The 20034-nt window shown below is 41.1% G+C and overlaps 1 protein-coding gene across 6 annotated transcripts in view; it reads left to right on the forward strand.

Moving 5' to 3' along the window:
• Nucleotides 1-20034, forward strand: part of LOC109622416 (A disintegrin and metalloproteinase with thrombospondin motifs 9) — a 692060-nt gene that overhangs the window by 634850 nt on the left and 37176 nt on the right. For all 6 annotated transcript variants that reach the window (XM_029871581.2, XM_029871589.2, XM_029871593.2 and 3 more), the window contains exon 9: nt 4867-5098. In XM_029871581.2, the coding sequence (XP_029727441.2) occupies nt 4867-5098 (232 nt within the window). The remainder of the gene's footprint in view (nt 1-4866; nt 5099-20034) is intronic.

Genomic DNA, 20034 nt, shown 5'->3' on the forward strand with positions numbered 1-20034 from the left:
GCTGTTATTACCTGGTAGTTATACACGGGGATGCCAGATATTTTTCAAATGTTTTTCGATTTCTACATTAAACTTATTTTTACTCTTGTCCTTATATTCTTCTTTTCCTTCTTTCTATTTCTTCATCCTTTTTCCTTAATTTTTTCTTTTCTATCTTGTTTTTCCTCTTACATCTTTTCTTTGTCAGTTTTTTTTTTAAGATCAACATTTGAACATTTGATGCACATCTTTTTTCAATTGTTCATCATTCAAAATACCCTTCAGCAATACAATGTAAGAAGCACAGTGCTACATCTTGACCGAAGAGTCTGCACATCTGGCATCCCTGCTCATACTTCGACTCTTCGGAATCATAATCTCGCCAAGAACAAAAACCAGAAACACCGTACTCTCGATTTGTCAACTCCGAATGGTCCGAACGGCACAGCCAGCGTGTAAAATTAATTGACTAATTGCTTGGCACCGGGTGAGTGTGTCTAGACGCTTGGCATAATGGTTAATAGTTGCCCAGCACCCTTGCTAGTTCGTCTGTCCATCGTCAGTCCATCGTACTCGCATCAAGAGCTTGAACTCGACTCCACTCGACGCGACTCCACTACTCGTAGTACTGGCTTTGATCTTGGCAGAAAATTATTATGCATTTTCTCGAACTACAACATACGTCACTAGTCTAGTCGCTAGTCTCGGTGGGTACGTATTTACTATGAAAACCTCATCGGAATGTTCACGCAGCTGGGGTGACATGTTTTCTATATTTCAAATCTGTTGACACTTAACACCGTAGACTGACGGACCGACGGCGCTAGGTTTTGTTGAAAGAAATTGGTTAGTCAGTTGGGATGGTGATGCCAGCGATACACTGGTGAAGCTAGGAGATAAGGTTGAACCCAGTTTGATGTCCATCCCTTTTATTCAAATAAACTGGTGAGCCCGTTCCATGTTATTACATTTTGTTTTTCATGTTTACATATACATATAAAACGAATCAGTATCAGTCACAGGACGAATCAGTCACAGGACGGACATTGAGCAGAAAATGAACATTTTTTCCACTTGTTGACACTCATCAACAACTTGCAAGCGAACGGGATACTTGAATACATCGATCTTGCAACACCCTCTTAATAAATCGATCCCTTACGCTTCGTCAGTTCCCGATGCTTTGGCCCGAAAGCTTTCTTGGCCATCGTTCTCATCTGGCTTTTCCCCCCCTTGCTCAAGTCTTCCGGTAGCAGGTTGATTCATCTTTTTCGAAGGTCCTTCAACGCCTCGTGCACGATTGCGGAAATTTGCAGCCACCTGTTTCTGGTAGATATCCAGCTCGTAGATTCGCTCTTGCATGTGACACATACAGAACGTATCGTCTATGAAGCACTGAACTCCTTGGCTTGTTCCCACAATTTGTCCTTTGTGCCACTTGGTAATAGATTCGTCGTACTTCACCACAACAATGTTTATTGGACGCTTCAGTTTATTCAAGCGAACGAAATACTTCATCTGAATCACTAGAGATTCCTGGCACCGGAGTCCAGCTTGAAGGTAATTTTTGTCCAGCTACAACTCACCTTGAACTCACCGCTCACGAATAAACCACCTTTTTCCGATTGCTGTATTCGCTTATTCTTCATTTTCTTCTGTATCGTACCAGCAGTCCTTGGCCTTGTGCCCCTTCGATGATACAGATGACATTTCCCTTGGAACTTCTCGTTTCGTTGTTCATTCCACGGCTTCTGAATGTTCCCAACAAACATGTGAACATCGGTCATGCGGTCACTCTTCTTCTTCTTATCTTCTGCCAACAGCATTTTTCTTACGGCATCCAGAGTCAGTTTATCTTCGTACAGGTTTTCCAAAGCTGTCACCAATGGATTGTAGGATTCCGGAAGAGTAACGAACAGCTCCGAAACCGAAATCGCCTTCTTCAAGTTTCGTAACCGCCAACTTGAGTTTGCGTATGAGGGTATGAGCCCATCGAACATCTTCAGATGGTCCCTGATGGACGAATCTTCCGCCATCTTGAGCTTTACGAGTTGCTTACGTATAAGCGTTTGCGACAAAACCGACTTCTTGGCGTTTACATCCTTCAACGTCGCCCAGATGTCCTTGGCCGTTTCATTCTCCCGGATCAAAACCAACAAATCGTCATCTGTGAGGGAAATTATCAGGTTCACTGCCTATCCGTCAATCTCTTGACACTTCGCTAATTCGGCTGCAACGTTTGGCACATCCTTCTTGCCCGCTTCCAGCAATCCGGCCGACTTGAGCAGTTTCTCGACACTCAACTTCCAGTTCTCGAATCCAGAGATGCAAGATTCCATGCCAGTTCTCTACGTGAGTCGCCCATAACCTCTTTAAGGTAGAAACTAATATTAGAATAACTAGCCACTGTTCGTGTGACTAACATCTAGTTCGCCACGCCCTTACAGCGTCCTTGGTGGTACTTGAAGTGCCAAATAAATTGTGTTTACTAAAACAAAAGATCCTCTACAAGATGGGACACTGACAAATAAAAAATATTGCAATTAAAGTTATTAACATAAATAAATAGGAAAAGTCCTAAATAAGCAAAAGTTCAGCTTTCCATGACAAAATGCACAATCAAGTCCACAAAAGCCAGGTAAAGTTCCGCACGGAACTTTCTAGCTGCTTAAGAGGCTAACAATGAGCCTAGCTGGAACTTCGCACATAAGATCCAGCAAGGCTCATTGTTAGCCTCTTAAGCAGCTAGAAAGTTCCGTTCGGAACTTTATCTGAACTTTGTGGAACTTGAAAGCTGCTTAATATGCTACTCGGAACTTTGATGGAACTTTCTATTTCCTTGAAGTTCATTTCAGTAGCTTGATGTTGCTAGAATTTATTTATGTAATTTTAGCAAAAACATCATTATAAGCAAATTTTCATAGACAATTAAATTAAATTCATCAAATCAATGAATATGAAATTCAAATGAACAAAAAATGACGCCCACCAGATTTGAACCGGCAGCCGCTGCGTTAGAGCCCTACACTCAACCCCGACACCACAATTGCGATGAAGTGCAAAGCGGATGAAATCTGGCTTGAAGCAATCCTCTGTCGACATCTAGGTTTGCATCTAGCGAAATGAACTTTTCCATATTACGTATCTGTAGCAGCGCAGCGGTATGACTGCAGCTTATCACGCAGGAGGTCCCGGTTCAAATCTACATAGGAGTGTCATGTGCATAAGTAAATGAATATGTGGAAAAATAAAATTGAGCATGTATTCTCAATAATACAAGCAACAACAAGTTGTGATGAATCTGAAAAGTACAATTTTGTTTTCACATTCATTTTGAGGAAATTCCGTCAGAAGCTCCTTAGAAGGCTATCCGACTTCCTTATGTGAACTTTAATGTTCCGAAATTACTTTAAAATGAAGCCTTCTAAAGAACGACCTCTAACAAGCTGCTTAGCTTATAAAGTACCCCTCTTATCTGAACTTTTGGTTACTTCGGGTGCCTACAGGGCCATTGGAGTTCTAGTGTATTTCAATTAAACTTATGCATTGCTTTGAGCTAAGAATAACTTATATTAAGATCGTCATAGAACGGAGGTTAAACAGAGAATGAACAAAATTTTTCACTTGTTGACCAGGTAACTAGGGTAGCGTGCGGGGACTTGATTATTTCGATTATCAACAGGAATCTCTTTAGAAGTTCTAGAAGGAATCTCTGAAAGAATACTGATAGAAATCCATTGAAAACTTTGGAAGGAATTCCTGATAAAATTCCGGAAAGAATTCTGGTTAGAATCTCTGCCATAATTCCAGGAGGAATCCCTGGGAAAACTGTGGAAAAATTCCTGGGAACGTCCCGGGAGGAATCCCCGGAAGAATTCCGCAAATAATGACCGGAAGATTTCCGTGTAGAATTTAACCTTGAACCATTCGTCATTGAAATCATCGTCATCATCAAACATTTGAAAGCAGTTTTTTCGTTCAAATCAATTATTTTTTGCAACGAGAATGGACTCACTGTACATATTCCACATGAGGAATAGAATACAGTGAATACATTTTCGTGGTCATTGTTTTATTTTACAACGAAAAAATTGCTTTTCTATTTCCGAAAAATGATGACGGATGCTTGATTTTAAGGGGGGGGGAATCAATAAATCCCTTGGAGAATTCCGGGGTGAACGAAATTCCGTGATTCATGATGGGATTTCTAGGAAAATCCCTGCACAAACTCCAGTAGGGATCTTTAAAAAAAATGCAGAAGAAAACCCTTGGTTCCTTGGCCCTTAGTCCTCATCATCCACGAAGCACGATTGAAACCCTTATCAAATAGAAACTCTGGATTCGCCCATGCCTGTCATGAGTAACTTCGTTCAACAAGGGGAAATTTAAAAACCTAATGTCCGTCCACCCGGCCACGGCACGGCTGATCGGCCGTCATCGGATGGCGGCGGCCAGTTCCCCGAAGAAAAACAATGACCACAACTACAACGCGACCGTTTTTACCACAGACAACGGACCAACCGGCCAGCTAGCAAACTGCTCCGCTGCGTAAATTTATTGCTTTGTGGAAATGCTCGCGACAAGCGTGGATTAATAGAACTTGCTCGACGACAACGTGCGCTCGAACGGGGGTTCGAGTTCGACTCGAACAGCGATGACGACGGACGACAACGCTTATAAATCATAAAATATGCGTACAGCAAACTGATTCGATGTATCGTTTCGGTTTGAGAACTCGTTTGATAATGGCTCCGCCGGCCGGGTGCTGGTCTCGTTGATGCACCATAAATTATGAAAATTAGATCGAACCGTCTGACTCAGAGTCATTGTTTGCGTCTCCTGTTTTTTTTTTCTAATTCAATATTCCATTGTTTCCACTTTCCACAGGCGTATCGGCATCGGAAATGCTGCAAGCGTTCTGCCGGATCAAGCAGGCATCGAACTTCCACCACGACACGGCCTTCCTGCTGACGCGGGAGCAAATCTGCCGGCACCAGATGAAGTGCGACACGCTGGGGCTGGCCGAGCTGGGAACCATGTGCAAGCGGTCCTCGTGTGCGATCGTGCAGGACAACGGGCTGTCGGCGGCGTTCACGATCGCACACGAACTGGGACATGTGTAAGTATAGTTTGGATGTTTTTTGGGTGGGATATGGGGCTGCTCTACTATATAATCAATACTTCGACGGACTAGAACTCATAGCGGTGAGTCTACGCTGAATAAAGCATTCGCCTTGATCCTGAGCCAATCGGTTCCAGTCGGCCTGAACATTTAGAGTCCTTAGGTACTCCTCAACTGCAAAAAGCCAACGTGTGTGCGGCAATCCATGAAGCCGACGGACCCTAAGTCCTTTCTGGTTCTCTGCATACGAGCAACGTGCAACGTGCCCACTTGCGAGCAACTAGTACCACGGCATAAATATCACAAGGCAGGCTAGTAACGGATGTAAACATCATTTTTGGTTGTAAACATGTGACGTCGTACTTATCGTTTTACGTTGATTAAATTGGTGAGGAGTACTAGATCATTGTGGAAACGCATATGAACGATTTGAATTACGTCATCAAAAAACTGTCAGATTTCCGGAAGGTATCACCTTCTAAATATTGTATACCGTGACTAGTATTGGACTAGTACACTTGATTTTAATCCGTCAAGCGAGTAGAATAACTAGCCACAGAAGTCCAATGTCGCGACTGTACGTGTGACTAACATCTAGTTTGCCACGCCCTTTCAGCGTCAGCAGCGGTACTAGAAGTGTAAAGTTAAATTTGTTTACCAAAACAAAAGGTCCTCTACAAGATGGTCACTAAAGAATAGTAAATTATTGCAATTAACGTTATCAAAATAATTAAATGAGAAAAGTGACTACAGCGCCATTGGAGTTCTAGTGTATTTCTATTGTCAAGCGTCGCACGAATCATTCTAATCAACTTCACCCGAAAACCACGTTCGATCATAATCTCATGCCAACTCGGTTCTCTTCACTGAATCGTACGCTGCCTTGAAATCAATAAACAGAAGATGGGTCTACAATTTGTACTGATATTCGCTGACGAAGGATTCCGCAATCGGTCTCAGCTTGTTAAACAGAAAGTGTTATTTCTCTGTAGCTCTCACACCCAAGTCTTTGCCCTTTATTTTATAGTTGGTAAATGATACTTTCCAACCAATACAGATGTTCACTACTGCGCTTGAGAAGCTCAGCTAAGAGGTCGTCCTTACCAGCAGCCTTGTTGTTCTTCAATCCTCATTTGGCTGTCCTGACCTCGTCTAGCGTTTGAGGTTTTACAGCCCGTTTGTCATCGTGATTCGAATTTTCTCTACTTGTCAGCCATTATTGTTTTTTCTGTCAGAAAATTTCCATCACGGTCGTTGCACATGATGGGAGAAGGCGCTGCTTTTATCCACATGCCATTGACAATTTCGTAAAAGCTCCGCTTATATCTCTGTTCCATAGTCTCTTGCGTCTCAGCAATCACATTGTCCTTGTGCGGCTTCAGATTGAACGTGTAGCTTATTGACTGTGGATCCCGTTGTGGAAATGTTGCGGGAGATGATTACCCACGGAAATGCGTTTGGAAATATGCGGTAAGAGATATTTTGATTTGTTTTGCTGTGAGGTGCCGGAACTTAACGCAGGTGCCCAAGTAGTTCGAAACCCTATCGCTCCCTGCTTTGCCGGCTCCTCGATACCAGTATTCGGCTTCTGTCAACATTTTTCTCGTCCACGACCCTCTGGCACTCAAAGTGCACTGTAATAACGCATAAAGCGAAAGAGAGCCTGTAGCTCTTTACCACAGCGGGTTAAGAATAACAGTATATCCTGAAAATTCAGGTTTCTGAAGTTAGTTTTACCTCATAACTATTTACCGAATACTCGGAAACTCAGTTGCGCAAAAACTGGGCAGTTACATATCAAATGATACGAAGTTCCATAATCGGATTCACAGTTATCACATACAAATGAATCAGCTTGCTGAATATTCGCCATGTGATAGCTGAGCCGACAGTGCACAATGGTCGGAAAAAGATAAAGTTCGGCCAAAACTCTTTGTATGTGTTTAATCGAAGTTATAGGTTGTCTAGATATGTTATATAGTATTTTTAGTGTTTAAAAAGGGGTATTCAAAAATTACGTAACTTCAATAATTTCAAAAAACGGTAAAAATCAGTAAACCCCACATTTTTTGCGTTTTTTGTTAAAAAATCAATTTGAATTTAATTAAATGATCATCATTCGATCAAAACCAATTAAGTTTGTTCAAAACGTTTGAAAAATGTGGGAAAATAAATATTATTTCAGTTAAAAATGGAAAAATAACGTAAAATATATGAAAAAACATGACTTTTTTAAATAGCTCTAATTTGAAAAACTGCAAATTTCTGCAAAATATTTCAACGTTTTTATGCAGCCCTAAGCATGATGTTTAAGATGTACTATTCGAAATTGCGGCGACACGTGACGACACGAACCGTTTTTTAACTTAAAAACTACCAAAATTTCTAAGGTACAATATATGAAAATTTGAAAAGTTTTGTGACATATTAGTTTTGCACCATGCGTGCATTCAAACAGTCCAATAACAAGCTTTCATATGCTGGATAACATAAAACATGTATTCCATACTCAAAATATTATTATTTTACTTTTTTCGAATAATTCATTTTTCAATTTTATGACTTAGGCCACTTTGGCAGCGAAAATGTCATTGAAATACAAAAGCTGGTATGCTTTTAATTAAGAATCATAAAACTACAATACATTATCTTTATTATGAGGTGAAATACAGTTTAAAAATATCAATTTCGTTTTTTGAGAGTTTTGGCCGCCCCTTTGTATGGAGCCCGACCAATGTGCAGTGGTCAGTCAATGCTTTGACAAGAATGCTGCAATTCTGCTTTGACAGATTTGTAAGATACTTCACCACCCTTGAAGATCGCTCAGTACAATACAATTTGGTTTAACGACATGACCCCAAACTATTCCAGTATTGTCTGTGTTGAGTGGCAGTCCAGCTGTGAAGCTTTACCCACCACTTCGATATCGGAATAGCTGGCTCAGGGCCAATGAAGTAGTGTGATGTTCCTGTGCGAGCTAAATCATCAGCCAATTCATTTCGAGCGATGGAAGAATGGCCAGGTACCCGTACAAGGTGAACAGCATTTGCTGAATTCAGCTCCTCGATTTGAGCTCGACAAGCGATATCTATCTACGACTTAGAGTTGGTCGAAGCAAGTGCTTTAATAGCAGCCTGGCTATCTGAACAGATCATATTACTTTGCTGATTACGTGCTGCTGAAGTGTCGATTGCACTCCGCACATAAGAGCAAAGATTTCAGCCTAAAAACGGTGTAGTGTCTACCAAGTGAGTAAGACTGATACAGCCTTAGCTTACGTAAATATACACCAGCACCTGCTCGACCTTCGAGAAGGGAACCATCAGTGTAACATACGATGCCGTCTGGAATACTTCTCCCCAGATATCCGGATGTTCACTCTTCCCGGGAAGGAAATTTCGTGGAAAATGTCCTATATGGGAAATTACAAGCAATTGTAAGATCACTTGGAGTACCCGTAGCCGGCAAGTGCAAGAAAGAGCTTCTTGTTTGGGATGAATGTGTAGTGGGGCAACGTCAAAGAGAACTTTGAGCGCTGTCGTGGGAGTTGAAGAGAACGATCCAGACATCGCCATTAAGCACACCCTTTGGAGATGGCCTAACTTTGATTGGATCGTTCTCACTTCGCCCTTCTGCCACCACACAAGACATCCATAGGTCGAATAACAGTTGTGTAAATCCATTTGATATACTTGGGTTTCAGACTCCAAGTGATGCTGCAGGTTGTCGACTCACCATTTTGTAGCTTCATTTTATAATCTTCACGGTTTACCTAAGTTATGTTAGCTGCTGAGCTTATGTTCTTACCATATAGGAAAATCTATTCCTTTGGACAAAAAGTTTAATCTTTTGTCAACCGGCCACACATGAAGCCGATTTGATCATTTCTCATGAACTTTTTGACGTAGGACTACGTCTCTGTTTTCTATACCCGGTGTCATTTCAAAATTTATGAAACCAAGAGCGTTACGTTTGAGTGAAAGATTTTAAACGCTCACAGTATCTTTCCCACTGAATGAAATGATAAACAAATCCCGTTATCCGAGAGATGAAACTCCCACGTTCAATTTGTAATATTCGGTGAACCTAAAAATCATTGATAAATAGTTGAAAAGTTGTTTTAAAGTTAGACATTGAAATCGCTGAAATCTATAAATATGGGTAGCGGACTAATTTTCTCGTTCAGTCTACCAACGCTCTCTGATTGGTGCGCATCGTGGGGGCAACTACCTACGATGCAGGAAGGAATGCGATCATGCGAGAGCTGTTTCGTCAGTTCCATTTCGATCACCGTCGAGGTGACACCTCGAGCTGAGCAGCGGCACATCGACTCAGCGACGACACTCGGCTATCGTACTGATAGCACCGGGAATCTCATTCACGGCAGCAAGCGGCGGGCCAGTTTTCGATGGCGTCTAGCGTTGAGCACGTAGAAAACCAACACGAATTGCGTGGCATTGTAAATTCATCAAAATCGTCCATTATTCAAACGGTCCTTTTCAGGACCATCGAAAATGATTTCCCAAGAGTTAATTGGATAAATTTCCACCCTCGATCGAGAAAGGTGTAGTGCAAAGCAAGGACAGAGCATCGTTTCTCACCAAGAGTGAAGCCGGTCATTAATCGCATCCACGGCAGCAAGCGGGGGGCCAGTTTTCGACGGCGTTCAGCATTTAGTGCGGAGAAAACAAACACGCATAGTAGCATAGTGAATTCATTTAATTTTCTTCCTAGAATTATTCATTATCCAAACGGTCCTTTTAAGGACCATCGAAAATGATTTTTCGAGAGCTGTGAATCGGATAATTTCATTCCAACGAACGGGAAAAGTGTAGTATAACCGAAAAGTGAATTATTGAATGCTTGGTGACTCAGTCAGCAACAATTATGACGCCTAATTGTTCCACCCGGACTTTGGCAACGCATTATCATATCCGGACCATTTTGCGTGAAAAATGTTTCAATTCTAACATTTTCCAAATTAAAATGATCTAAATCATCTAATATTTTGGTTACATTATCCGTTCAATGGAAATTTTCTCATTTCTCGGTTGAGTAATCGTTTGATGCGTCTGGAGCATGAGGGGCGGGTCATGCAAACGAAATTAACTGAAAAGCCAGCCGAATGGGAGGAGCTTCATATGCTAATCTAGGGGTATAAAAGCTGTGTCCTCTGTTTTCTGTCTTCATTTACGTTGGATCGGCCAAGGAGATAGGATGTCATCTCCAGCAAGCAGCCGCACATCGACTGCGATGACTCTCGGTTGAAAGCACTAGGAATCTAATCCACGGCAGCAAGCGGCGGGCGAGTTTTCGGCGGCGCCTAGTATTGAGCGCGGAGAAATCCAACACGCATTACGTGGCATGATGAATTCATCAAATTCGTCCATTATTCAAACGGTCCTTTTCAGGACCATCGAAAGTGATTCAGGGGCGTACAATTTCGTTTCAATGACACACTTTCATGCAGCATTTGAATGAGTCACTTCAACCGTTTCATACATTTTTCTAATCACTCGGTTCGTTTTAAAAACTTTTCCGCTCATCGTAGCACTCGGTAGTCTCCCACCCGGCCGCATTGCTTGTGCTTCACCCGTCAGAGCATTAGTGTCTCACTGGTGCGCGCTAGTCTCTCAATGGTTACAGGCGCCGATTAATTGGATTTAAGTGGTCGAATTTGTTATCCTCTTTCATAAAACATAATTATCATTCTGTTGGCGTGCACCACTATTGAAAAATGCGGTTTAAATAGTGTTTTTAGCATGTTGAAGTATTTCAATGACTCATAAATGAAACGAAAATCCAAGTGTATCATTCCATGTTTCATACACACTTGTTTCTGTTGCAGCAGCGAACGAGTGTATTGCTGGGTGAGAGATGAAGCATCACAGCAGTCCGTTCGTATGGGAAACGATTTGCTACGTCTGTCGTACGTCATGTTTTCCTTTCGAAATTGCACGACCCTGGTCAAGAGTTAATTGAAGAAATTTCCACCCTCGATCGAGAAAGGTGTACTTCGTTGCCAACAAGAGTGAAACCGGTGATTAATCTCATCCACGGCAGCAAGCGGCGGGGCAGTTTCAGGTGGCGTCCATCATTCAGCACTGAGAAAATCAACCACCTTGCGTGGCATGGTGAATTCATGCCACTTCTTCCCTAAAATCGTCAATTAATCAAACTGTATTTTACAGAAACACCAAAAATTATTCCTCAAGAGTTGTGAATCAGATAATTTCATTCCATCGAACGAGAAAAGTGTGGTTCAACCAACCAATATTTTGGTTACTTCAGCCGTTCAATGAAAATTTTCTCATTTCTTGGTTGATTAATCGTTTGAAGCGTCTGTAGCATGCAAACGGAATAAACTGCAAAGCCAGCCAAATGGGAGGTGCTTCATCTGCTAATCTAGGGGTATAAAAGCATTGTTCTCTGTTTTCTTTCGTCATTTTCGTTGGATCAGTCAAGGAGATTGGAGGTGGATGTCACCTCCAGCAAGGCAGCAGCACAACAACCCAGCGACTACTCTCGGCTATCGTGCTGATGATAGCACTTGGAATCGCATCCATGGCAGCGGCGCGGTGGGCCAATTTTCGACGGCGTCCAGCATTCTCCGCACTCCGCAGAGAAAACCAACACGCATTGCGTGGCATGGTGAATGAATTAAAATCGTCCATTATTCAAACCGGTCCTTTTCAGGACCATCGAAAATGATTCTTCAAGAGTTAATTGGATAATTTCCAACATCAATCGAGATGTAGTGCAACCAAAAAGCAAAAGACAGAGCATCGTTGCCAGCAATAGTGAAACTGGTCATTATTCTAATCCACGGCAGCAAGCGGCGGTCCAGTTTTCGGTGGCGTTTATCATTCAGCACGGAGAAACCAACACGCATTGCGTGGCATGGGAAATTCATGCCATTTCGTTCCTAAACTCGTCAAATGTTCAGGTGGTCATGTTCAGGACCACCGTTAATTATTCCTTAAGAGTTTGTGAATCAGCTAATTTCATTCCATCGAACGAGAAAAGTGTAGTGCAACTGAAAAGTGAAAGATTGAATACTTGGTGGCCCAGCAATAATGATGAAGCCGGTCACTAATGGCCTAATGATTCCACCCGGAATTTAACAGCGCATTATTCTATCCGGACTATTTTGCGTGAAACATTGTTTAATTAAAATTAGTTTGAACATTTTTCGAATTAAACTGATCGAAATTATCCAATATTTTGGTTACTCTATCCGTTCAATGAAAATTTGTTCATTTCTCGGTTGATTAGTTACTTGATGCGTCTGGAGCATTCGGGGCGGGTCATGCAAACGAAATAACCTGGAAAGCCAGCCAAATGGGAGGAGCCTAATCTGCTAATCAAGGGGAATAAAAGCAGTGACCTCTGTTTTCTTCCGTCATTTTCGTTGGATCAGTCAAAGGGAGTGAATGTCACCTCCGCAGCTGCGCACCAATCCTGCGACGACTCTCGGCTATTTTGCTGATAGAACCAGGAATCTCATCCACGGCAGTAAGCGATGGCAGTTTTCGACGGCTTCCAGCATTCAGTGCGGATAATTTTCAATTGTCTTGCCGAAATATTCTATTATTTAAAAGGTCCTTTTCAGGACCATCGAAAATGATTCCTCCAGAATTATGAATCGGATAATTAAAAGCGACAGACTGAAAACTTAGCAACAGTATAGCCGGCCTCTAATTGTTCTAATTGTTCTAGTATCTTATTCGGACAAATTGTGCCTGAAACATTGTTTCGTTCTAATATTTATCGAATTAAAATGATCTTAACTTTTCAATACTTCGGTTAGTTCATCCGTTCGATTAGAAATTGTCTCAAAGAACGGTTGATTAGTCGTTTAAAGCGTCTGACACAATGTGGGCGGGTCATGCAAACGGAATAAGCTGGAAAGCCCGCCGAATGGGAGGAGCTTCATCTAGGGGCATAACAGCTGTTTCCTCTGTTAACTTTCGTCATTTTCCTTGGATCAGTCAAGGAGAAGGGAGATGTCACCTCCCAGCTAGGCAGCTGCACACAAACTCAGCGATGACTCTCGGCTATCGTGGTGGCAGCACCAGAAATCTCATCCACGACAGCAAACGGCCGCATTCAGTATGAGTAAAATCAACTCGCATTGCGTGATGAATTCATGCAATAATTGCAAAAATCTTCCGTTTTATAAACGGTTTTTTTTAGGATCAGCGAAAATGATTTCTCAAGAGTTATGATTCAGACAATTAAAAGCGACAGACTGAAAGCTTGGTAGTTCAGCAATAGTGAAGTCGGCCACTAATATGTTCTTCCCAGATGAAAACAACGTATTATTAAAAGAGTTTCACGTTAATATTCAATTAAAAGGATCTATCTAACGCCGTTCAATTATCTAATAATTTTATCCGCTCGATGAAAATTCTCTCGTAGAAGAGTAAATTGATCATTTCTCTTCAAAACGAAATAACTCTTGAACTAGTCAAAATCTTCCCAAGTAACCGAACAAGCTGAATAACAGCTTCTTGAGCTTAAGTTAGCTTAAGAGTGATTTGTTTTACTCTTATACAGCAAAAATGATTGTTGGGTTATGAATGCGTTCAGCGAAAGCGATCGATCACACAACACCTTTACTCAACACATCAGTCCACCCATTTGTATTATCATAACAACAAACATTGTATTATGAGAATATAAAAGTCGTTCCAGCCTTTGTCCTACGTCAACATTGCGGTTATGTCTCAGACATTACCCACTCCTAGTTTTTGCTTTAAGTGATATACGGAGATAATCTGTTAAATTGTACGTTTATTTTCTTCATGGACACGACCAATGTTACGTGATCGTGGCTATGGGATGGTGGGTAAAAGCTTAATTTATCGTGACGACTTCAGAAGACCCGGTATATTGTAGGCCAAACGGGAATAGTCGTATCATTTGAAATGGAGGGAACCTTTTCAAGACACAAGAAGTTTCACGAATGTTGTCTAAAAATGACATGCTTGAATGGATCTCTGGAAAACTACTCTGGTCGATACGGTATGGATTATAGATGGAGCATGGATTGCCTGCGATAAGCATATAATTTTGTATTTAAGATCCTTGGGATTCATTCCAATGTTTCTGTCAGCTTACTGTCCTTTCTTTAACCCCGTCGAGATCGCTTTTGGTCTTGTTAAGCGATACCTTAAGTTGATTCATACAATCGAAAAGTTCCTCCGACGACGGTGCATCATATCCTCCTTTCTTGGATGTAGCAATTGCCGTTTTTGCCAATTATTGTTTGTTGACGGCTTCCCACAAAGTGCGATGTAGCCGACGTAGAATACTTGTAACTATGTACCTGTATTTCCTTTTCCCGCCAGCTGGTCAATTTGTCCTTTGCTCGTTTACTGTGTACATCTTTTTCGTCTTTCCGTGCTTCAATAGAACGAATTTGCTTAGATCAGTGATATCAGAAGAATCTTTGGAAGACCTTGTTTTAGCTTCTCGGACTCGATCATGTCAATAACAACTTCTCCGTGATTTAATGTACAGCGTTCGCCCAACGACACGGAAGTGCCGAATATATTTATCGCATGAACAGGATCTGCCAGATGCTGCGTCTTGAAACACTGTACGAACATTACCCCGATAAAGTGGAACTCAGCGCTTTTAATCTCGTTGATCGATAAGTTGACTGTGATGCTCATCCGTTGTCTGTGCGTGGATCTGTCCTCAGTGGTCTCTTCTGGAGCTTGTTCCAATGACATCGCCATCTTGGGTATTCCGAGTTGCTTCACTTTCATGGCTTGAGCGGGTCATATTTTCAGAACTTGCGATTTTTGGTCTAGGAATTCAATGTCCACAAAATCCAGATCGTTGATGCCATCTGCTTCTCCGTTCATATCGAAAAATCGGCCATTGTCATTAGTACTATCGTTGCTGGTTTCGGTCCTTCCGCTGTGGAGGTAAAAAAAATGAATAATTGTGATTAGAAAGGCAGCTAATTGTTTGATATATTCACTTACTTTTAAATGTACGAATCGAAATTCTGGACTGAATTTCTGCACGACAAATCCCAGGAAGCCCCATTTTGAATGTTGTTGTTTTGACTGGAAATATAAATAAACAGTTGAAGCATACTTCAACAATCGGGGGCAGGTAAATGCATCGAACGTGTAAAATTTTAAACTAAAGGATTTAAAAAAAAACTCATAAACTTCAGATTTTGTGAAAATTAACGTTGAAGTTATTTATGAACGTAATATCTGAAATTGCATCATTAATTAATAACACTAGTTTACAGCATTTTTGAACTCGTTAAGCTGATGATCATTTTTGGTGTAGAATCATGCCCTGAGTTCGAAAACGCGAGAGAAAAAAATTACAGTGGAGCAGAAATTTTTCCGACTTTCCATACATGGTTGATGATTTGAAGTCGATTTTTGTTCTATTTTTAAGCAAAGTCGCTCACTTCAAACATCTCATTCTCCGTAATGAATGCTCCGATTGAGCTGAAATTTTTACTGTAACTCACCTACATATGATACGTCAAATAAACGTCGAGAAAGAAATTTTAAGTTGGTTTTTTCTTATTGAAAAATTTATATTTCTTCAAAAAATTTTGAGAATTTTGCTAAAATTTAAGAAGGTCGCCCATAAAACTCGCCAATATATCGAATTTTATCAATATGACGCAAAACCTGTATTCAGATGATCGAATGGTATTGTATTCAGCTTTCAATTTATGGAAAAAGATTTAAAATTGGTTGAACAAAACGCAATATATTTGAATTTTAGTAAATTACATATTTTGAAAAGTTGCAAAAATTCGATGTTGAGCTAAAACTCAAAAACTGTTCTACTCAACATTTTTTGAAGGTCGGTTTCGAAATCAGCACTAAATTGTGCTTCAAAAATTTTGGTCGTTGACAGAAGTTCACGACTTTTGTTTTATTTTGTAAACTTGTGTAATTAACTCGAAGCAGTTTTCCCGGATTGCCATCAAGGAGTTCCTACAAAAGCTTCTCCAAGAGTTTCTCCAAAAAGTTCTTCCCAGAGATTTTCAAGGAATCCCTCCAGGAGCTTTTTAGGTTCTCCAGGAATTTCTGATAGAGTTCCTTTCGAGGGATGTTCCAAGTCCTCTAAAGCACGCCAGAAGGTTCATCTTTTTTTTAATTTTTTTTTTAAGTTTTACTTGATTTTCTTTGAGATTTCCACGACAGTTGCCTTCAGATTTTTATCTATAGATTCTCTAGGACTTTCTCAATAAGCTAATTCAGACTTCCTCAAGATGTTCATCAAAATTTCTGTATAGGGATTTGTTAGTGGAACTCATTGAAGAGTTTCTGCAAAAATTCTGCCAAGTATCTCTATAATTTCTTTCAGGAGTTGACCTAGAAGTTGCTGTTGAAACTAGCAGAATTTCAAACAAAGTCTAGTTCTTTGAGTATTATGATACAACCAACTATCAACTTAACCCTAGTAGTGCATTGGGGTCATTGGGGTGTACTACTTTAGCGTGATGAGTTTTGGCTAATGCACGTTGAGTAATATCGTTTACAAAGAATGTGGAAATCCATCTATGTCAATACATTCGATTCTAAAAAATAGTTGCCCACCACACGCTTGAACTTGACTCATTCTAGTCAACAAAATAAAGCCATTATCAATTCCAGAAGCGTTCCTACTAATTAGCACCATCCATTGACTGACATCAACTCGTCTCGCCTAGCAGCAAATCATCATCATCATCGTCAACGGAAGCCCTCGGAGTCACGACAATGGCGCTGTGACAGTTTTGCATGCCGTCGTCCCTTTAAGTACGAACGTGTGGCGTGGCTTGACCGCAAGGGACATCCCCCTTCACCGCTCTCCATCAGTCAGGCATCCCACAGACCTAGGGTGGGGGGTGCTGTAGGTACTGATTGTTATTTATTAGCCAATACCGATGGCAGCTCAGTCTATAGCTGGACAATAAAGCTATTAAAAACCATCGAAGAAGCGTGCGCAAAATCAGGAAAACTGTCTGTTCCCTGTCTGCGCTGCGCGGTCACATTTATGCCCGGGGGGAGGAGGAATAGTTGCCCACCACGAGGAATATGACACATTCATCGATGGGAACCCGAGTAGGTGGTGGTAACATTACTGTGGGTAGGAGAATGTTTTAAATTGCTTGGACAAAAGCACAGAGAACTGAGGGTGACGAGTTCGATTCCCGGTCGATCCAGGAGCTTTTCATAATGGAAATTTCCTTGACTCCCTTGGGCATAGAGTATCTCGTACCTGCCACACGGTATACTATACATATGTAAAATGGCCATTGGCAGAGGAAGCTCTTAGTTGCTTAATAAAAGCTAATAAAAACTAAGAATCAGGCTTTGTACCAGTTGGGACGTTATGTCAAGAAACGAAGAGAGAAAGCAGGGAGTCCACTCTTGTCACAAAATTAACATAGTGAGCGAATAAGATTGGACCCCATCGACGCAACAGTGTCCACTACAAGGATACAAAGATGTTTTTACACGGAAATTATTGAATTTTTATTGGTGAGTTCGTTCTATATTATTAAAACAACTCAACTTTGTATGATAATTGAAATTTAAAAAAAAAACATTTTTCATGATCTATTTTTTGTATTTTGTTTTGAGATTTTCAGCCCTAGGCTGGTTCATCTCGTTAGATGAATGTACTCTTTAAATTTTCAAAGAATCTTCATATCAGGCCAAACATGTCTAAAGGTTCAATCTGCAGAAGAGAGGCTCTCTTTGGTTTCTCTCTCTTTCGTTAATATCTCAGCTGTTTATTTGTATTTTGATTGCCTCCTTGCATTGAACGATGGTCAAAACCATTGTCTTTTGATTTGTACTGCAAAAATAGTTGAAAATTGTACCATTACATTGCAATAATTGAAAGAGAAAGTAAACAAAGAGAGCCTCTCAAATGCAGATAGGACCTATTGAAATGTTTGGCCTGATATAACTGATTTGTTGGAGCCTAGATTGATTCGATAAGCTACTACCTAACTCCGACTGTTGATTCCTGGTGCAATTTTGATTGTTCTGGACAATTATGTTCTGAAGCTTTCGATTGGCAATGCGCCACTGATCGAACCACTAAGTATTGCATGTTTATTATTCATGATACTTCCACCTAGTCGGGAAGCCAGCTTCTCTACTCGTGAGCGCACGCCCGAGTAAAGCCGCTATTGTTTTTATGTCAAACACGCTCTGGCCGTTAATTGAAGGGGCGCTTGTGCTTGCGGCTTGCATAGTGGAGGAGCACGCTGCCCTTAGCGACAGGGCTATACCGGACAACAGCCAGCGGACTGTGGTCACCACCGCACCACACCGGATGATGAACGATCATTGCCACTGGACAGTAAGTGAGCTCCTAAATAAATTTTATTATCTAGCGCCATTAATCATAGTTCTGCTGCGGGCCTACTGCATTTGGCTTCGACTTTTTTTGTGGTTCGAACTATAGTTTCTCATATGCTCACAAAGGGCATCGTAGTTATTATTCATAGCGATCCAGAGGTGCGTGTGTTTCCCGGAGAAGACGTGATGACCACTGTTCGATAAGGAATGAATCATTTATCTTCCCATATGTATGTCATCGGTAGAAATACCTAGCTGCCTGCTAACGCGAGTTGACATTTAGTGGAAACGCTTTTTACATCGGTAAATCTTAGGATTTGTGTGGTGCAGTGGCTCGAAAAGTTATGCTTGGAAAGGATTTCCCTTAGTTAAGGCTTGATTAGGTGAGGAAACATCTACACCAGTTTGGAATATAGCTCAACCTTCTCAAGAGGTTAGTCAAGGTGTACAAATAGCTATGTAATGAAACACACTGATGTTCTGCACATGGGATTCATAAAAGGTTTATCTGAAGCATGGACAGCTTCTTCAGCCAGTTGCTAGATGAACGAAAGACCAGACAATGGACGCACATAGCATATTGGAATACCCGAAAAAAAAACTTTTCTCTTGAAATGTTATACATACCTGAGGATTGCGGACTGAAATTTGACAGCAGCCAGGCTGCTGCCAAACCTCCAAAATGATCAGAGTATGCCTGGATACAAGTTCGGTTTACTTAGTCACGCTAAAACAAGTAAAACTTTAAATGACACACAAAGTTTCAAATCAGATACGAAAATGTTTTTCTAACGTTTAGTTATTTGAAGATTATGTGTAAAACTTGCCCAATATTTACAAATTATTCTCCCAAGCCCATATAGGACCAAATCAGCTGAATATATACGTTTATTGTAACTTTTGCTGTTATTCACCTGTTTAAACTTTGTGTGGAGTAGTTTATGCGTGCACTTTGAAATAAATCTCCATAGAGATAAGCAACTCAACAACGGGAAGCACTGGAAGAAAACGTACGTGCTCAAATTGAATGACCAAAACAGTTGAGTCCGCACACCTCAGATACATACATATCGCCATAGCATGGTGTGTTTAAAGCACAATTTGATGCTTGGTGGTTCTGAGGGCACCGCTTTGTCTGAATTAGGTCTGCGCTTCATACTAATTTTTAAATGTTTGTATATACAAAAGTCTACGAGGGGGTCTGAGATGGCTAAAATTTGGTCAACCAATTCGCCAGATTTTTTTTTCTATATTCAAATTAGTTGTTACACTTACCGAGGAGTAGGCGCTCTTGTCCGCTAGGCCTTGATGGCATCTCACTTGCAATACTGCGTCTGTAAGTACGCGAAGGGAGCACTTGGCTTAATCGGGATCATGTCCTCGCTGGTTGTTTCCTCTCTCTTGTTCGATCTACCAGGGAAAGGACAACTGATCTCACCAAACTTGACGTTTTGAGTAACCGTTTGTTTGACTGGACCCCGCTTTCCATGATCAACTGGATCCACGGCTCGTCTTAGGTAGCCTCACCGTCTGTGCTTCGCGTAAGGTGCATAGATCCACGCAGGTCAGGAACATTTTTCTTCA

The sequence above is a fragment of the Aedes albopictus genome, chromosome 3 (genome assembly GCF_035046485.1).
Source record: "Aedes albopictus strain Foshan chromosome 3, AalbF5, whole genome shotgun sequence".
Taxonomy (NCBI): domain Eukaryota; kingdom Metazoa; phylum Arthropoda; class Insecta; order Diptera; family Culicidae; genus Aedes; species Aedes albopictus.